Source organism: Solea senegalensis, linkage group LG3, assembly GCF_019176455.1.
Source record: "Solea senegalensis isolate Sse05_10M linkage group LG3, IFAPA_SoseM_1, whole genome shotgun sequence".
In the NCBI taxonomy this organism is placed as follows: Eukaryota; Metazoa; Chordata; class Actinopteri; order Pleuronectiformes; family Soleidae; genus Solea; species Solea senegalensis.
This window is the reverse complement of record NC_058023.1, coordinates 21,564,173-21,582,306: the sequence shown is the minus strand read 5'-3', so window position 1 is coordinate 21,582,306 and position 18,134 is coordinate 21,564,173. Positions and strand designations below refer to the sequence as shown.

The window sequence follows — 18,134 nt, the reverse complement described above, 5'->3', positions numbered from 1 at the left end:
CCTTGCTAGAAAAGCTAACAAACAACTGAGGACAGCCAGTAAACCAATATAACCAAGTAAAACTGCAAAACCAACTGTTGACCCAATTACACATTCATAAACTATCTTGTCACTGTGATACTGGGTGTTTTTATGAGGCACTGGTGAAGCAGAGACAAGCCAGACAGTGCAGATTGCTGCTTGAACAGAAGTCAGAACCAGAACTGTCCCTCTCTGCTGCACAGCACCAAACCACTTCAGACTGGACTCCCCTCCTGGTTTGGAGGCCCTGAACACAGCCAGAACCACCATGGTTTTTACCAGGATACATGAGACACAAAGCACAAAACTGATGCCAAATGCTGCATGTCTTAGTTGGCAAGTCCATAATCTGGGTCTTCCAATGAAGAGCAATGAACAGAGGAAACAGAGTTTAAGTGACAGCAAGAGCTGGAAACTGAGTTCTGAATTGTTGGCACGAACTATAGGTGTGCTGCGATGATGGATGAAGATGCCCAGAACAACAACACAGATGCACGTTCCCAACAGTGAGGTGGTTGTCAAGCAGATACCCAGAGGCTCATGGTAGGAGAGGAACTCTGTTTTTTTAGGAACACAGTGGTCACGCTGAGGGCTGGACCAGAAATCTTCTGGACAACTGGTGCACTCCATGGAGTCTGAGAAAAAAGGAGCAGTGATGAGATACATCTTTATACAACATCTCTGAAGTGTGGTGTTTAATACATAACACTCACCAGTTGTATTGCTGATCTTTCCCTCAGAACAAGGGACACAGTCAAAACAACACTCAGGTTCCCCCTTCTTTCTGGCCATGCGGGTACCTGGAGGACAGCTCTCACTGCACACTGACCGAGGAGGCTGTGTGGAGAATATCAGTATTCGTAAGACTAATCTATAATGACACTGGCAAAGCCAAAGTTGTCTAAAAAAGAAGTCACCTGTTTGGATTCAAAGTTCCAGAATATTTTGTCTTCATCCAGTGTGAGTTCTTCACCTTTGAAGGCTGACCTCTTAACCTCACCCACTCTCTGAACTTTAGTTTTTCCATCAGGGAGCCACACCCAGTTCATGATGTCATATACAGGTAGGGCATCACCGTTTTCATCAAATGACACTTGATCACCAAATGTTGTTGTGAATTTGACTTTTTCCATATAATGCATAATCTATGAAAATTCAAATTAGGGACAAAACACACAATTTGGATGATACTATTGTGAAGTGAACTATTGTGTTAAGGAAAATCTATGAACACAGTAAACACAGCAGTGCCAATTTAAAAAAAAAAAATCACATTAAATAATGAACACATAATACATAATGTTTGAATGAATTGTTTATATTCAGTAAACATAGATATCTCACCTGCCATGGCTCCAGTCTTTGTAAATGAGCACAGGTGTTGTTGCTGAAAGGTCCTCTCCCTGGCTCACACTGCAGCATGTCATCAAGAGCATATGCCAGAGCGTACACAGCCTTATACACATTATACTCTGGCCTGAGGTTTGATACATCCAAGAACTCAGTCTCCACATTCTCTATAACTTCCTGTCCAGTGCATAATTCTCCTCCAGCTTCCACCCAACCTGCTGGAGGTGGTGCAAATCTACACTGAAATGCGTGTTCCCAAATCTGATTCACCTGGAAGTTAATTACGTTTTTTAATTCATGCCAGTGTACTATTCTCACAAACAAAAAGTCAGAGGGTAACTCTCACCATGCTGTTTCCATCTGTGTTGTTGTGATCTAGATCAGGGCTTATTTGTAACAGGAAGTCCCTGAGCCCTGGTATTTCTCCTTGACGGATGGCAATGCCTAGTGTTCCACCCAGGTACGGCATGAGGTTAGGAGTCTGGAGTAAAGGGCCTGTTGTCCAGGCTTCACTGGCCATCCACTGCAGGCCTGTCACATTCTGCCTCACCACCTGTACATTGCATTATAACAAGTAAATAAATTAATTACAATTCATTCATCAATTTCATTCCAGTAGCATGTGATGTAGAGTTTTAATATGACAATCGTATTGATTTATTCTGTGTAACTGAAACTTGGTTACATGAAGAAGATTATGTTAGTTTAAATGAGTCGACTCGACCCACTCATGCTAACATCCATATTCCGAGAAGCTCAGGCCGAGGAGGAGGAGTAGCAGCCATTTTTAATACAAGACTATTAATCAACCCCCAGCCCAATCCAGGATATTTATCTTTTGAAAACCTTATTCTCAATCTTTCTCATCCTAGTTGGAAAATGCAAAAACCAATTCTGATAGTCACAGTTTATCGCTCACCTGCACCTTATTCAGAAAGCTCAATACAATCATAATTGTAGGGGATTTCAACATGTAGATGCTAACATTGATAATCTTAGTTGTGCATTTAATTCGCTTTTAGAATCAATTGGTTTCATTCAACATGTGAATAAACCAACTCATTGCCTTAGTCAAACCCTTGATCTTGTTTTAACTTGGTATTGATATTGATAACTTTAACATTTTTCCTCAAAATTGTTTACACTCAAGGTCACGCTACCACGCTGACACATTAGAGGCCTGAAATCCCCAGAAAACTGAGGAGGAGGCACAGGGTGATTTAAGGCTGGACGTAAACACCGGGAGAGGAAGCGGAGATATAAACCATCTCTCCCTTCTATCACCATTGGGAATGTGAGGTCAATAGCTAATGATGGACTAACTGGCGGGCTTGGTGAGGATTCAGCGGGTGTATCGTGAGAGTAGCGTGCTGTGTTTCACGGACACATGGCTCCACGAGGACACTGCTAATGCAGTGGGCGGCTTTCAGGCTGTTCAGGCGGACAGGAGTCATCATGAGAGTGGCAAGAGGAAATGTGGGGGACTTGCTATTCTTATTAACAACAAGTGGTGTCATCCGAGTCATGTTACTGTGAAGAAGCGTGTGTACAGTACAGCCGAGACATTGAACTGCTTGCCGTGAGTTTGCGACCATATTATCTGCTGCAAGAGTTCTCTCACGTGATCAGCCTGGTTGTTTAAATTCCGCTGTCTGCAAACGCGGTGCTCACGACTGACGTCTTTTACACCGTTGTCGCGAAACTCCAGACACAGCACCCAGACACATTCATCGCGATATGTGGGGACTTCAATCCCATCACTCTGGCTGCAACACTGGCCACCTTCAAGCAGTTTGTGGACTGTCCCACCAGGGAAAACAAGAAACTGGACCTGCTCTATGCCAATGTAAAGGAGGCTTACAGCTCCACTGCCCTTCCTCCACTTGGAAGATCAGACCACAACCTCATCCACCTGCAGCCCTTGTATAAGCCCCAAGTCCAGCAGCTTCCTGTGACCACTTGACTGTGAGGAGATGGTCACAGGAGACCAATGAAGCTTTGCAGAGAGAACCTTGTCGATCTCACAGACTGCAGACTGTGTGGACAGTGTTTTTCCTACAGTGACTGCACGCTGTTTCCACAACAAGCCGTGGGTCACCGGAGACATCAAGGTCCTGCTGAATGAGAAGAAGAGGGCCTTCAGAGGTGGAGACAGGGAGCAGATGAGGCAGTTTCAGTGGGAGCTTAAGGAGAGGATCCAACAGGATAAAGACAGCTACAGGAGGAAGCTGGAGCACAACTCCAGCAAAACAATACAACTTGAAGGACGTGTGAAGCGGCATGAGGAGCATCACTGGCTACAAACAATCTGGCAGCCAGACAATAGGGGTGGAACTGAACATGCCAACGAGCTGAATCTGTTTTTCAATAGATTTGATGAAAGGGCTGCAGACTACTACTGATCAGCTCATTGCTTGACCCTCTTCAGTTTGCCTACCAGTCGAAACTATGAGTGGAGGATGCCATCATCTTCCTGCTCCACCGTACCTGCGCCCACCTAGATAGACCCGGAAGCACTGTGAGAATCATGTTCTTTGACTTCTCCAGTGTGTTCAACACCCTACTGGGGAGTTAGCTGATGGTCCACCTGCATAGGTGGACTCTCCCATGGTTTCCTGGATTACAGACTATTTGATGGGTCGACCACATTATGTCAGACTGCATAACAGTTTTTCCCCTTTTCTGTTCACCCTGTATACCTCAGACTTTCAGTTCCTTTAGAAGTTTGCAGATGACTCTGCAATTGTTGGATGTATCAATGAAGGGAAGGAGGAGGAGTACAGGGGCGTTGTGGACTCTTTCGTCAAGTGACGTGAGATGAACCAGGAGCTGGTGGTGGATTTCCGCAGGAGGAAATCTGCCCCCACACTACGTCTACATCAACGGTGTGACTGTGGATGTTGTCCAGGATTACAAATACCTTGGAGTACACCTGGACATCAAACTGGAATGGGTCAAGAACACTGAGGCTGTTTACAAGAACGGCCAGAGCCGACTCTATTTCATGTGGAGGCTACGGTCATTCAGCGTATGTAACAGCATGCTGAGGATTTTCAACCAGTCATTGGTAGCAGGCCCCACCTTCTTTGGTGTTGTGTGCAGCAGATGGCAACAAAATCAGCAAGATCATCAGGAAGTCCTAGGGGTCCAACTAGATTATTTGTTGGTGGTGTCTGAGCGGATGCTGTGTAAATTGCATAGAAGCCTGTAAAACAACACTCACCCTCTCCACCAGGTGCTAACCTCACACAGAAGCACCTTCAGCAACTCATTCTCCCCTGGTGTAACACAGAACGCCAGAGTAAGTCCCTTCTTCCTGTGGCCATCAGACTGTTTAATTAATGTGCCTCTGGTCATGGAAGGGACAGTGGAGACACTGTGTCCTGAGGCCGAATGTCACTTTAGCCACTTATCCATTTTCAATTTATCACTTAATTTAGTCCGTACTTATTTTATTTAATGTATTCTGCTAATTGAATAGTACGTATTGTTATATATTGTATATACATACGTATTAACTGTAATTTTTGTTGCATTTAGTTACTTAATTTATTTTTATTTTATGTTAGCTTTATGTTACTCTTCTTTTATTCTTTTAATACTTCACTACTTTTGTATTGTTTGCAACCGGGCAATTTCCCTCGGTATAAATAAAGCTTCTTGAATCTTGAATCTTAAACATGTCATCACTGACTCAGAACTGTCCTGTATAAATGTATAACTTTTGATGCAATTGTTGTGTATCTGCTCCTGGTCTCTTTCTTCTGTCTGTACCTCATCTCCCTCGTGTCCTTTCTCTCCCCCACCTCTCTTCTGTCCCCCATGTTTCCTTTCACCCCAACCATTTGAGGAAGATGGCTGCACATCTTTGAGTCTGGTTTTATCAGAGATTTCTTCCTGTTAAAAGGGAGTTTTTTTCTCTCCACTGATGCCTAGTGTTTGCTCATTGTGTTGATTATTGTGTTTCTCTGCTCTCCATGATGTTGTCTATGTACATTGCATTGAGATAGTGTATGTTATGATTTAGTACTATACAAATAAAATGTATTTGAAATTAATTAATAAATTGCAGTTTTAAAATTATTAATTTTATTTTTTGTTATAGTTCAAAAGTGTCTGGTCACATAATGGCTTCAGGACCTACCTCTTTCATGAGGTTAACCATATGACTCTCATGTCCAAACACAATCACCACTCGAGCTGTAGATTTCCTCATCACATCCACTATTCTCCTTAGTTCAGCAGGGTCGTCACCCCGAGGCAAAATCTCTGTGTAAGCCAGACAACCTCCACCAGCTGGACCCAGATCAGAGTGAAAGGATCGGGCAGCATGGAATCCATAATCATTGTCACTGATGATCAGACCTGCCCAAGTCCAACCAAAGTGTTTTAGAATCTGAATCATAGTATTCACCTATGTGGACACAGAGCAGAGGGATTAGTGCACAGGCTGGAATCATCTTTTACTAGAAATCCTGCTAAACAGGTTCATCAAAGACTCATGTTTAATCACTGTCTTTAAATGTTGCATATCTGACATCAGGTTATTTTCCAAACCAGGTAACAGCGGATGGTACTTTTACTATTACACTACTTTCCACTGTGACGTTAATGGTGCAGTAACATTAGTGAATCCCTGCCTGGTCACCATCACAACTAACAATCCCTCTTTAGAGAGGGGGAGAGAAGAGACAGCTTCTAAAAGCAACACAGCTCTCTCACAAGTGTTGTCAACACAGATGTTGTTGCTGAAAGGTCCTCTCCTTGGCTCACCCTGCAGCATGTCTTTCAAGAGCATACGCCAGAGTGTACACAGCCTTATTATACACGATTAGTATCTAATAAGTATTTTATTTATTGATTGAGTCCGACTCTTTTTTCTAGAAAAACCCTGTGACACCACAAGACTTGTAAATGAGGCACACAACATGACTGGTGATACACACAATATTGTGTATTGTTCATTCCAACATATATTTGAATATTCTTGAACTGAAATCATTAAAGTCATTTAGAATTTGTGGATAGATTTACCTGAAAATCATCACTTGGGATTGTTCTAAAGAAAGATGGAAACCTTGGTCTGTCACTCAGGCAGGAACATGTGGCAAAATAACTTACCTGCAAAACTCACAGACAAACTTATTTTAATGTTGATCACTCATTTTTCCATGTTAACTATGTTCATAACTAAACCCAATAATATAATATATTTTTTACAATTTAAAGAATGTATTTAAACTTACCAGAGGCACTCTGTATAAACCTAAGACTGTGGATATGGCAATAGAACGTGTCGAAGAAGAATCACCCACAATCCCTAGGACTGGAGGAGTTCCTACACAGTTCTCCTCTAATGCAACTTGCTCTTCTTGACCACTGACTAAGGTCAGTGCTGCACGAAATCCAATTCTTAGTTGATCGCAGTTATCATACAGACTGTATCCCAGAGTCACATTAGGCAGCAAGTCGGAGTTTCTGTTGATCTCATCAATAGCAAAGGCCATGGTCTGAGCCTGTCTGAATCCTATAATATCAAAACTAACAATATAACACAAGTGGTTACTACTAAAAATAAATTAAATATTAACAATGCAAAACTACGCAGATGTTTCACAATGATATATTTTGAAAATAAAAAGTCAGATGAATAGTTCAAACATAATACCAACATGTGAAGGCAAACGTAACATGACTTAAAATGGCATATATACACACTGTATCTAATTAATCATATATACACTCAACTTACATACTTGATTTTCATCAGCTTTGTGTTTTTTGTCCCTCACAGACTCACCCGTAGCAGTTAGACTTTTGTGGCTCTGAGGTAAAGGACAGGTCAGGATCAGTTGAAATGAAGTTAACTGTAAACAGTCCACCTAGAATCACATCTCCACTTTTGTGCATCCCATTTAAATGAAAATGTCCCTTTAACTGACAAGAGTAGGAATAAAGAGAGAAGGATACAGAAGAGGAAAAGCAGAAATACAACATTAGGAAGATGAGGTTGGTGTCTAAAAATTTCCTCATTACTTTCCTCTGGCTCATCTCCTTTTCTGAGTGCAGTCTTATCACAATATCACCACATTTTATTGATAGTGCCCATGTTGATTAACCTTTTAACACCACCCATCAGTGCAGAGGAGGAAGTGAAATTGTAGGGGCAGGGCCCAAAATAAATCCCATCTGCTACTGATTTGTACTAAATGACTGCAGACAGGATTATTATTGCCTTCCTTTGTTTTTTGGTTGCTTGATAGAAACTACTAAATGAAAAGCCACAACACAGAACACTAGTAACCCTCTGAGCCCTATGATTATTGTTTAGGTGTCTATTCAAAGATTGAGCATACCTATAATAAAATAAGTATATCTCTGCAACCACAGGGTCTATTTGAATATTTTTGGTGTCAAAGGAAAGAGAACGCTGTGTATGTGTTACTAGTTAAGAACAAATGAAGTTAGCACACTTCGTTTGCCAAATAAAAAATTTAAACTCTTTGTAATGATGCAGCTGCAGCTCTAAACCTCTATGAATATATATATGTATATACATATTTACGTATATATGTATATATATATATATATATATACGTATATTTGTATATATATACACATATATGTATGTATATATTTATATATCTTTATACACTTATATATATATGTACACAAATTGACTGCCAAATAGTGAGATGTTCTATAAATCCATATATCGACGAGGTAAATGTCATCATCCGCCCATTTCCGTGATATGACATACATGTCTTGTGACAACAGGAGCCAGAGGCACTGTCTGCCAATGCTCTATGTAGATCACTTCCATGTCCAGTTGGTGGCAGCAGAGAAGACAACAAGACACTTGCTTGAGGTAAAGTGAGGAAATAAATCTATAGCTATAACTCTATAACACAGAGCTAAAATAAAATAAAAAGTAGGAATAAAAAAAATCAGCTTGTGTTTTGGATGAGAACAATAAGAATTTCAAAACATGTATCATGTATCTAGTCATACTGCAGGAAATTTCAAAAGGTAAACACTCCACCATTGTCTTATTGATGATGGTTTGAAACACAGGAAAGGAGTTGTTTAAATTTAGGGGAAATCGAGGTCTGGGTAAATTGTGTCTTCAAGTCCAATCAGCTCCACACTTCCTAAATAAATACTGTTAGATTAAAGTTTAAGGCTTGATCCTTATTATGTTTGAAGGGAAAATGTTTAATGTTTAATGTTTAATGGTACAAGTTAACCTCACCAAAAACAACTAAGACCTTTATGTCCTCATGACATGGTTTTGGAGCATGAGATCCAGCTTTTTTATGAAAAGTCATAAAGAAAAGTGTTCATGAATACATTTTAATTTTTTTTACATTTAAGTGCAATTCTTTTTACCGTGAATTTTTTTTTTTTCATTTACATATTTATTGAAATATTTATTAAAAGATTATTTTACCTGCATTTGTGTCTGTATATTTTAGCTTGAATTGACAAATGTGGTCTCTGGCAGTTTTTATGACTCAATGACTCGACCCATGATGGCTTTCTTTGTGTTTCTCTCTGGTCTCAACAGGATTATGTAACATTTGGGTCCAAACAGTGCCACCAAGAGGCCAAAACTGGAGGCTACTATGGCAAATACCTCCACTGCATCTGCATATTTGCCTGGTGAGCTGATGTAAGCAGGGACAAAGGCCACCCACACTGCACAGAAGATCAGCATGCTGAAAGTGATGAGTTTGGCCTCATTGAAACTGTCTGGAAGATTCCTTGCTAGAAAAGCTAACAAACAACTGAGGACCGCCAGTAAACCAATATAACTAAGTAAAACTGCAAAGCCAACTCTGGACCCAACTATACACTCATAAACTATCTTGTCATTGTTATACTGGGTGTTTTTATGAGGCATTGGTGAAGCAGAGACAAGCCAGACAGTGCAGATTGCTGCTTGAACAGAAGTCAGAACCAGAACTGTCGCTCTCTGCTGCACAGCACCAAACCACTTCAGACTGGATTCACCTCCTGGTTTAGAGGCCCTGAACACAGCCAGAACCACCATGGTTTTCACCAGGATACATGAGACACAAAGCACAAAGCTGATGCCAAATGCTGCATGTCTTAGTTGGCAAGTCCATAATCTGGGTCGTCCAATGAAGAGCAACGAGCAGAGGAAACAGAACTTAAGTGACAGCAACAGCTGGAAACTGAGTTCGGAATTGTTGGCACGAACTATAGGTGTGTTGTGATGATGGATGAAGATGCCCAGAACAACAACACAGATAAATGTGCCCAACAGTGAGGTGATTGTCAAGAAGATACCCAGAGGCTCATGGTAGGAGAGGAACTCTGTTTTCTTAGGAACACAGTGGTCACGCTGGGGGCTGGACCAGAAATCTTCTGGACAACTGGTGCACTCCATGGAGTCTGAGAAAAGAGGAGAAGTGATGAGATACATGTTTATACATCTCTGAACTGTGGTGTTTAAAACGTTACAATCACCAGTTGTATTGCTGATCTTTCCCTCAGAACAAGGGATACAGTCAAAACAACACTCAGGTTCCCCCTTCTTTCTGGCCATGCGGGTACCTGGAGGACAACTCTCACTGCACACTGACCGAGGAGGCTGTGTGGAGAAAAATCTGTTAGACTCATCTGCCATGACTAATTAGAGATGGCAGTCTGAAAAAGTAAGAAGTTACCTGTTTGGATTCAAAGTTCCAGAAGATTTTGTCTTCATCCAGTGTGAGTTCTTCACCTTTGAAGGCTGACCTCTTAACATCACCCACTCTCTGAACTTTAGTTTGTCCATCAGGGAGCCACACCCAGTTCATGATGTCATATACAGGTAAGGCATCACCATTTTCATCAAATGACACTTCATCACCAAAAGATGTGGTGAAGTTGACTTTTTCCAAGTAATATATCATCTATGAAAATCCAGATTAGGGGAAAAAAAACTGAAAATACTCACTGATTTCTGTTGCGTTAAGGATAACTTATGACCACAGTAAACACAACAGGGTCCAATATTTGTAGAGGACATATTATGTAGATATTATTTTCTCTGTAGTGCATTATAAGTTTCTAAGTAAAGGTGTCATGTTAACAAGCACAGACTGCACATCACAGAATTATCTCAGAATTCTTCCAGCAAATGGTCATTTGGTTGGGCAAGGTCTCTCTTTAATCACTGCCAAATTACCATGACAAGGTGTCAAAGAGGCAGTGGTTAAACTTTATTTTTAACCATATTCTTTAACTGTACACCCTCAACCTGCTCCTGTCAACCAATACACCAAGGACTGCTTCATTAACAGATCAAAGATTGCTGCTGGATTTTCGCAGCATTTAGTCATCAAAGGTTTTGTTTTAGTAAATACAAGCGATTTCGGACCACAAACTGAGAGTATGTTTTATAATTTTTGGATTTGTTGTCTGAAACAATCCTAGCAATGTTTATATGTTTATACTATAGTATATACTTTATAGTGCTAAATTTAATCAATTGTCAGTCAACTTTTACCCGGAAATTGTAAAACCATGGCTCAATGTGTAATTTGAATTTCAGATAAAGTTGACTTCCGTTTTGTATGTTAGGGATGTAATGATTAGTCAACTTTGTTGACAAAAAAATAATGATAAACTGAGTTGCTAATGTATTTATTTAATGAATGTATTTAATAATTGATCATTACTGATTGTTGTCATTGCACATCTTTACACATAGATTTTTGATTGATTTTTACAGAGTAAGTCATCTCCCCTTCTACCCATCTCTGCACATAAGCTATATATATATATAAAGTGAAATTGTGATGGCCAATTTTACACATTTCAGTCTCCATGCAATTAAGGTAAAGCATTATCTGCAAGTTTTGCAAAGCAGATCGTGGGAGCACACCTGCTACACAGGAGCATTTAAAGAGGATGCGTGTTGGAACTCTGGACTTCCTTGGTAAGAATATTATTAGCAAACAAGCTAGATATTAGATCTACATCTGGCATAGCCAGTGACCTCCAGGAAGGGCTGGGGCAGCAAGGGTTCGCAGCCCAAGCTACAGCGCCCGCGAGGGAGCACCCATCTAAGCTACAGAAAGCACTACTGCAAGAACCTGAAGGGTCTGAAGATCCACCAGACCAAGATGGGCTGCATAAGGAGGAAGCAAGCTGATCAATGCACAGGCAGTGCACAGTACTGATCCTGGTGAGACGGAGGAGGAGTCAACCCACAGTGTCCAGAACTTCCAAGCTCAGCATGCTGCACCCAGCAAACCATCAGAACACCACAAAAGGAAACTGAGTGGCGCCAGTTTGACGAAGATGTCGATGCTGCCCTGGAAGCATCATCAAAGGGAGGAGTGCGGAGCGATTTGGGATCAAACAGCCAAGCGCCAAGACCACAGCCAGGCCAAAGCTGGCGGGAGAACAGCGTGCAGAAGGGAGGACTTTCAAGCATTCCTGGGCTGCATAGAACACACCGGAGTGGTCACCCAGTTAATCCGAGAGGCACGGGAAAACCGAGGAGACTTGTCAGCCATCTGGCTTGACCTGGCAAACGCCTATGGATCCATCCCTCATAAACTGGTGACGAAAGCCTTGACAACCCACCATGTTTCACAGAAGGTCACAGAGCTCATACAGGACTACTACAACCGCATGAGATTCACCTCTGGGGCAACAACATCTGTGTGGCACCGCCTAGAAAAAGGCATCATCACTGGTTGTACCATCATCGCTGTTTGCTCTGGCCATGACTATGCTTGTCAAGGCAGTGGAAGTGGAATATAGAGGGTGGAATGTCCAGATCTGGCATTCGCCAACCGCCAATTCGAGCCTTTATGGATGATCTGACAGTCACAGCGACATCAGTGCCAAGGTGCTGCTGGCTCCTCAAAGGACTGGAAAGGCTAGCATCATGGTGAGAATGACATTCAAGCCAGCCAAATGCTGGTCCCTTGTCCTGAGGAAGGGGAAAGTGGAGGACACATTCCACTTCCACAGTGTAGTGTGGTGTAGCTGCGTATGATGTCCTCCCAAGTCCATCAAACTTTGCTGGGGGCTAGCAGAAACACCATCATGTCCACTGTGCCCTGCAAGACGATTGTTGGAGCACATCTTAAGCTGCTGCCTGAAAGCACTGGGAGAGGGGAGGTACAGATGGCGCCATGACCAGGTGCTGTACATACTTCACTTCACTTTACTTTGCACACACTGTACTTTATATTTTGTTGTGTCTCATTAGTGTTAAGTCTCTTGTTGTGTCTTATTTGAGTGCCTTTCGTCATGTCTATTTAAATGTCAAGTCCTTTGTTATTTCTGTTATTTTTGCTATTTTACTGTGTACCTTAAGCCGGGAGTCTCCGCAAAAATTTCATTATGTCCTCATAATGACAATAAAAACTTCTTGAATCTTGAAGGCAGTAGCTGATGCCATATGCGCTGGAATCCAGCAAAGTAGACATCAGCCCCCAGGAAGGCCGAACATCGACACATCATTCACCCTTTTCACCCAGTTTCAGGTTGTTGGTTTCACCTGAGTCAAGGTGTGAAATAGATTAGTTTGGTTGATGTGATACTTAATGAGATAAGAATTGAGAATTCCTGTGTTCTGATCCATTACCCAGGTCTATGTATCTGAAACAGTGGTTAGGTGCAACACTAGTATACAAGGCCAAGGCTCTTCTTTCTACCTCTTCCATGTGGCCACTATGGGAGATTCAGGAGACCTCATAGCACACCCATGTTTCTGCCTGAAAAAAACTTGGAAGTAGATGGTGGTTGGACAGAGTTCAAGCATGGAGCAGAACTGGTCTGGAGTGAGGTTGGTCCTGTCAGAGAGGGTGATGTTTTCCATGAGCCATTTCCTTGTCTAAATGTTTTATGATGTTGTAAGTCATTGATCTGATGCTGCTGCTGATGGTCTTTGTGGATCTCTTTCCTTGTGCACTCTGGAAAGCATGTCTGTAATATATGAGCATTTGAAGAGGAGGCCACTAGAGATCTATCCTTCAATAAAAACAAGTAAAAAGAGCCAGTTCGATGATATATCACGGAGCAGCTTAAGATCTAAAGCTTTGCCTATTTCTTGATTAAGTGACTGATCCTTTTGGTCTTTTCCCAGAGATTTATTCTGCTATTAAGTCATGAACGCAAGTTAACCCTCCTGCTGCCTTGTGTGGGTCAGTTTGACCCGCTCGGTTCAGAATGACACTGTTCCCCCTGTGGGATATAGAGGAAGCAGGAGAGTTTTAAATCCGTTGTTGATTGTAATCTGCCACCCCTACAAAAATGCGCCAAATGAAGCCAGTTCTTTATCTTGTTTACTTCTGACTGTATCCCCTCACAGAGTTCGACAATATCACTGCTAAAGGTTTCTTCCAGTTCACTGTAGGACTGTACATTAAAGATGGTGGCGTCTCTTTCAAACACAAACCTAAGTTAAGTTCACTCAACATAAACTAATGATAGTAAAGTGTTTATATTCAGGCATTAACATGTAGGGATATCTATACACATAATTTCACCATGGTTAGAGTTTATATATAAAATAATTTCTTTAGACTTCACTCACCACAAAAAATACAAAGGATTACGTCAAATTAAGAGTTGAGTGTAAACTGATATCTCACCTGCCATGGTTCCAGTCTTTGTAAATCAGCACAGGTGTTGTTCCTGAAAGGTCCTCTCCCTGGCTCACACTGCAGCATGCCATCAAGAGCATATGCCAGAGCGTACACAGCCTTATACACATTATACTCTGGCATGAGGTTTGAAACATCGAAGAACTCAGTCTCCACATTCTCTATAACTTCCTGTCCAGTGCATAATTCTCCTCCAGCTTCCACCCAACCTGCTGGAGGTGGTGCAAATCTACACTGAAATGTGTGTTCCCAAAACTGATTCACCTGCAATGTAGTTCATTTTGTAATCAGTCAGTCAGTCATCATCTAACCGCTTTACCCTCCACCAGAGGGTCGCGGGGGGTGCTGTGCCAATCTCAGCTACATCGGGCGATAGGCGGGGTACACCCTGGACAGTTCGCCAGTCCATTGCAGGGCCACACACAGCTAGAGACAAACAACCATTCACTCTCACACTCACTCCTATGGTCAATTTAGAGTGTCCAATTTACCTAATCCCCACATTGCATGTTTTTGGACTGTGGGAGGAAGCCGGAGAACCCGGAGAGAACCCACGCACACACGGGGAGAACATGCAAACTCCATGCAGAAAGGCCCTTGTTCCAACCGGGGCTCGAACCCTTGTCTTCTCGCTGCAAGGCGAGAGTGCTAACCACTACCCCACCGTGTGGCCCCATTTTGTAATCATTTCAAATATATTTGTCTTACAAATACCAAAGCTGAAGGAAATTCTCACCATCTTGTTTTCACCAAAGGTCTTGTGATCAGGACGTATTTGTAACAGGAAGTCACCGAGTCCTGGTATTTCTCCTCGACGGACGGAGATGCCCAGTGTTCCACCCAGGTAAGGCATGAGGTGGGGAGTCTGGAGTGCAGCAGCTGATGTCCAGCCTACACTGGCAATCCACTGCAGGCCTGTCACATTCTGCCTCACCACCTGTACATTGCATTATAAGTATATTAATTCATACTTTCATAGCAGTAAAGTGTATTCTACGATCCACAGTTGGTTTAATCTACAAATCCGTATTTTACATAGTATTATAGATAAAGGAAAAATATAAATTGTCTTGGTATGTCGTCTTACTGTAAAACCCTCCTAACAAAAGCTTTAACAATTTACAGGCATAATAATAAGACATTATTCTTGTTTTATTATTAAGACAGATTGGAATGTGGCTCATTCAGATCAGTTTCACTTCTCAATAATGACTACAGTCATTGCTCAGGGGGTGATACTAGATTAGTGTTTCTGTTGCTTATGTTTGTCTTTAAACAAAATGATCACTTGAACGTTTCCATTACATTTGTAGCTTAATTAAGAAACATCAAAGAAGCAGAGTATTCAAGGCAGATACCTCTTTCATTAGTTGGATCATGTGGATCTGATGTGCAATCACAATCACCACTCGAGCTGTAGATTTCCTCATCACATCCACTATTCTCCTTATTTCGGCAGGATCTTCACCCCAGGGCAAAATCTCTGTGTAAGCCAGACAACCTCCACCAGCTGGACCCAGATCAGAGTGAAAGGATCGGGCAGCATAGACTCCATAATCATTACTGCTGATGAGAAGACCTGCCCAAGTCCAACCAAAGTGTTTTAGAACCTGAATCATAGCATTCACCTATGTGGACACAGAGCAGAGGGATTAGTGCACAGGCTGGAATCATCTTTCACTAGAAATTCTGCTTTAAGTGATGTCTATCCGACACCACAACTCCGTAAATGAGGAACATAAGATGATTAGTGACACACACAATATTGGATATTATTATGATTTATTCAATACATTTTCACAGATTTTCACCTGAAAAGCATCGTTTGGGATCGTCCTAAAGAAAGATGGGAATTTTTGTCTGTCACTCAGGCAAGAACATGTGGCATAATAACTCACCTGCAAAACACACAGACCATATATTCTAAAAAACAATCAAACAAAACCTTTTGCTGATTTTTTAAAATGCTTTCACAGTCAATGACTCACAACAATTTCATAAATTGGCAATTAAATCACCATTTCTTAATTGAATAACAAAAACTTACCAGAGGCACTCTGTACAAACCTAAGACCGTAGATATGGCAATAGTGCTTGTAGAGGTATAATCACCCACAATCCCTAGGACTGGAGGAGTTCCTACACAGTTCTCCTCTAATGTAACTTGCTCTTCTTGACCACTGACTAAGGACATTGCTGCACGAAATCCAATTCTTAGTTGAAGGCAGTTATCACACAGACTGTATCCCAGAGTCACATTAGGCAGCAGGTTGGAGTTTCTGTTGATCTCATCAATAGCAAAGGCCATGGTCTGAGCCTTTCTGAATCCTATAATATCAAAACTAATAACATAAAACACAAGTGTTTACTACTAAAAAATACTAAAAAATGTCAAGTAATAGCTACATGTTTCTCAACTACAAATTATTAATTCAGTCAGATGAATAGTTCATGTTATGATTAAAAATAGCATATATTCACACTGTAAATATTTAACATAACCATATAAAAGCACAATCTACTAATAGACTTTGCTTTTATCAGTTATGTGTCGTTTCCCTCACAGACTCACCCGGAGCAGTGAGGCTGTTGTGGCTCTGAGGTAAAAGACAGGTCAGGATCAGCTGAAAAGAAATTAATTTGGAAAATCCCACCTAGAATCAGATCTCCAGTTTTGTGCATCCCATTTAGATGAAACTGTCCCTGAAACTGACAAGAGGAGGAATAAAGAGAGGAGGACACAGCAGAGAAAAAGCAGAAATATAATATTAGGAAGATAAGGCTGGTGTCTAAAAATGCCGTCATGACTTTCCTCTGGCTCATTTCCTTTTCTCAGTGCAGTCTTATCACAATATCACCACATTTTATTGATGGTGCCAACGTTGATTAATCTTGTAACACCACCCATCAGTGCAGAGGAGGACGTGAAGCTGTAGGGGCAGGGCCCAAAATAAATCACACCTAATACCGATTTGTACTAAATGACATTGCAGAAAGGTTTATTAATGTTTTCCTTTGATGTTTCATTGTAGAAATTACAAAATAAAAAGCCATAACTCTCAATATTATTGACACAATTTATTTAAAATATAAATCATACAGTGCCAACACTCGAAATAAACAGTAAAACAAAGATTTGTTTTCTCGTTTCCTCCTTATTGCTCTGTCTGTTATTTTTCTTTCACCTGTTTAATGTGTTGCCAGCATTATATAATTATATAATTTTCGGTATGCAAACGTCCTTGTTTAAACCATTCATTTTGCTTATGCACTTGCTAAAGCCATAAAGCCATGCTAACTTGCTAATATACTGCAAAGTGTATTGTGTCCTAGCCTATTGCACTGTTGTTTGCTGCTCAAAATTGATATACTACTGTGGTGAACAATATAATGTAACATTAACATATTGTGTATAATCAAACAATCCCAAAACTCCCAATGCACTATACTCCTCTTTACTATCGGCTGTATGTACCCACTTATTTATTTGCCCTTTCTTCTTTTCAATTAACATTAGCAGCAAGTCGTCATCACTCGATGATGATTTTAATCCTCCTGTGCTCATTATTTATTTGTTTCTTCACATCGTGCTTGATGTGCATGGGAAGGTCAGTCAAAATTTGCATACAAATTATTTGCACTTTTGTCCTGTGTATTTTTAACAAGTCCAGTGAGCAAAGCCATTTTAACTAAATGATCAATTCCCTTCCTTATTTTCTGGTTAACATCATTTTAATAACAATTAAAAAAAACATTTTTGTCACTAAATTTTTGTCACTAAATTTAGGAAAACTACTTATTTCTACCATCTTTTATAAGCTAAGTAATATTAAGATTATTCACGCAGTTGGTACTATGTTCTTTGTGTTTCAGGTTGTTAACTTTGACAAAAGAGACTGCTAGCCTCCAATGGTAATTCAGGCCAACCATATTTGCTGTCAATGGCACGATCATTTTCAGCTGTTTAATGTTCACTTTTCTAATTGTAGTTCTGTTCTTGAATTGTATTATTAGGTGCCCAGACATAATAGGAGGCAGTCTATATACACCAGCAAGGAGAGTCCAGTGCACTTCATTTTGTTTGGTTACAGTGATGGCAAAATAAAATACATATGCCCCACAGGG

The 18,134-nt window shown here is 40.9% G+C and overlaps 2 protein-coding genes across 2 annotated transcripts; both read right to left on the bottom strand.

Moving 5' to 3' along the window:
- Nucleotides 1–1,571: 1,571 nt before the first annotated feature.
- LOC122767083 (extracellular calcium-sensing receptor-like) lies at nt 1,572–5,598 on the bottom strand. Its single transcript, XM_044022428.1, has 2 exons — nt 5,516–5,598; nt 1,572–1,924 (listed from the first exon to the last, which is right to left on the bottom strand). The coding sequence occupies exons 1-2, from the start codon at nt 5,585–5,587 to the stop codon at nt 1,700–1,702; spliced, it is 297 nt and encodes a 98-aa protein (XP_043878363.1). The 5' UTR covers nt 5,588–5,598; the 3' UTR covers nt 1,572–1,699.
- A 3,177-nt stretch (nt 5,599–8,775) lies between these two features.
- On the bottom strand, nt 8,776–18,068 carry LOC122767062 (extracellular calcium-sensing receptor-like). The gene is made up of 9 exons (XM_044022405.1): nt 16,582–18,068; nt 16,057–16,351; nt 15,821–15,907; nt 15,368–15,637; nt 14,746–14,946; nt 13,998–14,273; nt 10,068–10,295; nt 9,868–9,991; nt 8,776–9,765 (listed from the first exon to the last, which is right to left on the bottom strand). The coding sequence occupies exons 1-9, from the start codon at nt 16,830–16,832 to the stop codon at nt 8,882–8,884; spliced, it is 2,616 nt and encodes an 871-aa protein (XP_043878340.1). The 5' UTR covers nt 16,833–18,068; the 3' UTR covers nt 8,776–8,881.
- Between the last annotated feature and the right edge of the window lie 66 nt (nt 18,069–18,134).

Coding starts and splice junctions, on each gene's coding strand:
- LOC122767062 (XM_044022405.1), bottom strand. CDS start 16,832: ATGAGCCAGAGGAAAGTCATGACGGCATTTTTAGACACCAGCCTTATC. Junction 14,274..14,745: donor CCTTTGGTGAAAACAAGATG/GTGAGAATTTCC, acceptor ACTACATTGCAG/GTGAATCAGTTTTGGGAACA. Junction 10,296..13,997: donor AAAGACTGGAACCATGGCAG/GTGAGATATCAG, acceptor GGATTTTCATAG/ATGATATATTACTTGGAAAA.
- LOC122767083 (XM_044022428.1), bottom strand. CDS start 5,587: ATGAGGAAATCTACAGCTCGAGTGGTGATTGTGTTTGGACATGAGAGT. Junction 1,925..5,515: donor TGGTTAACCTCATGAAAGAG/GTAGGTCCTGAA, acceptor TGCAATGTACAG/GTGGTGAGGCAGAATGTGAC.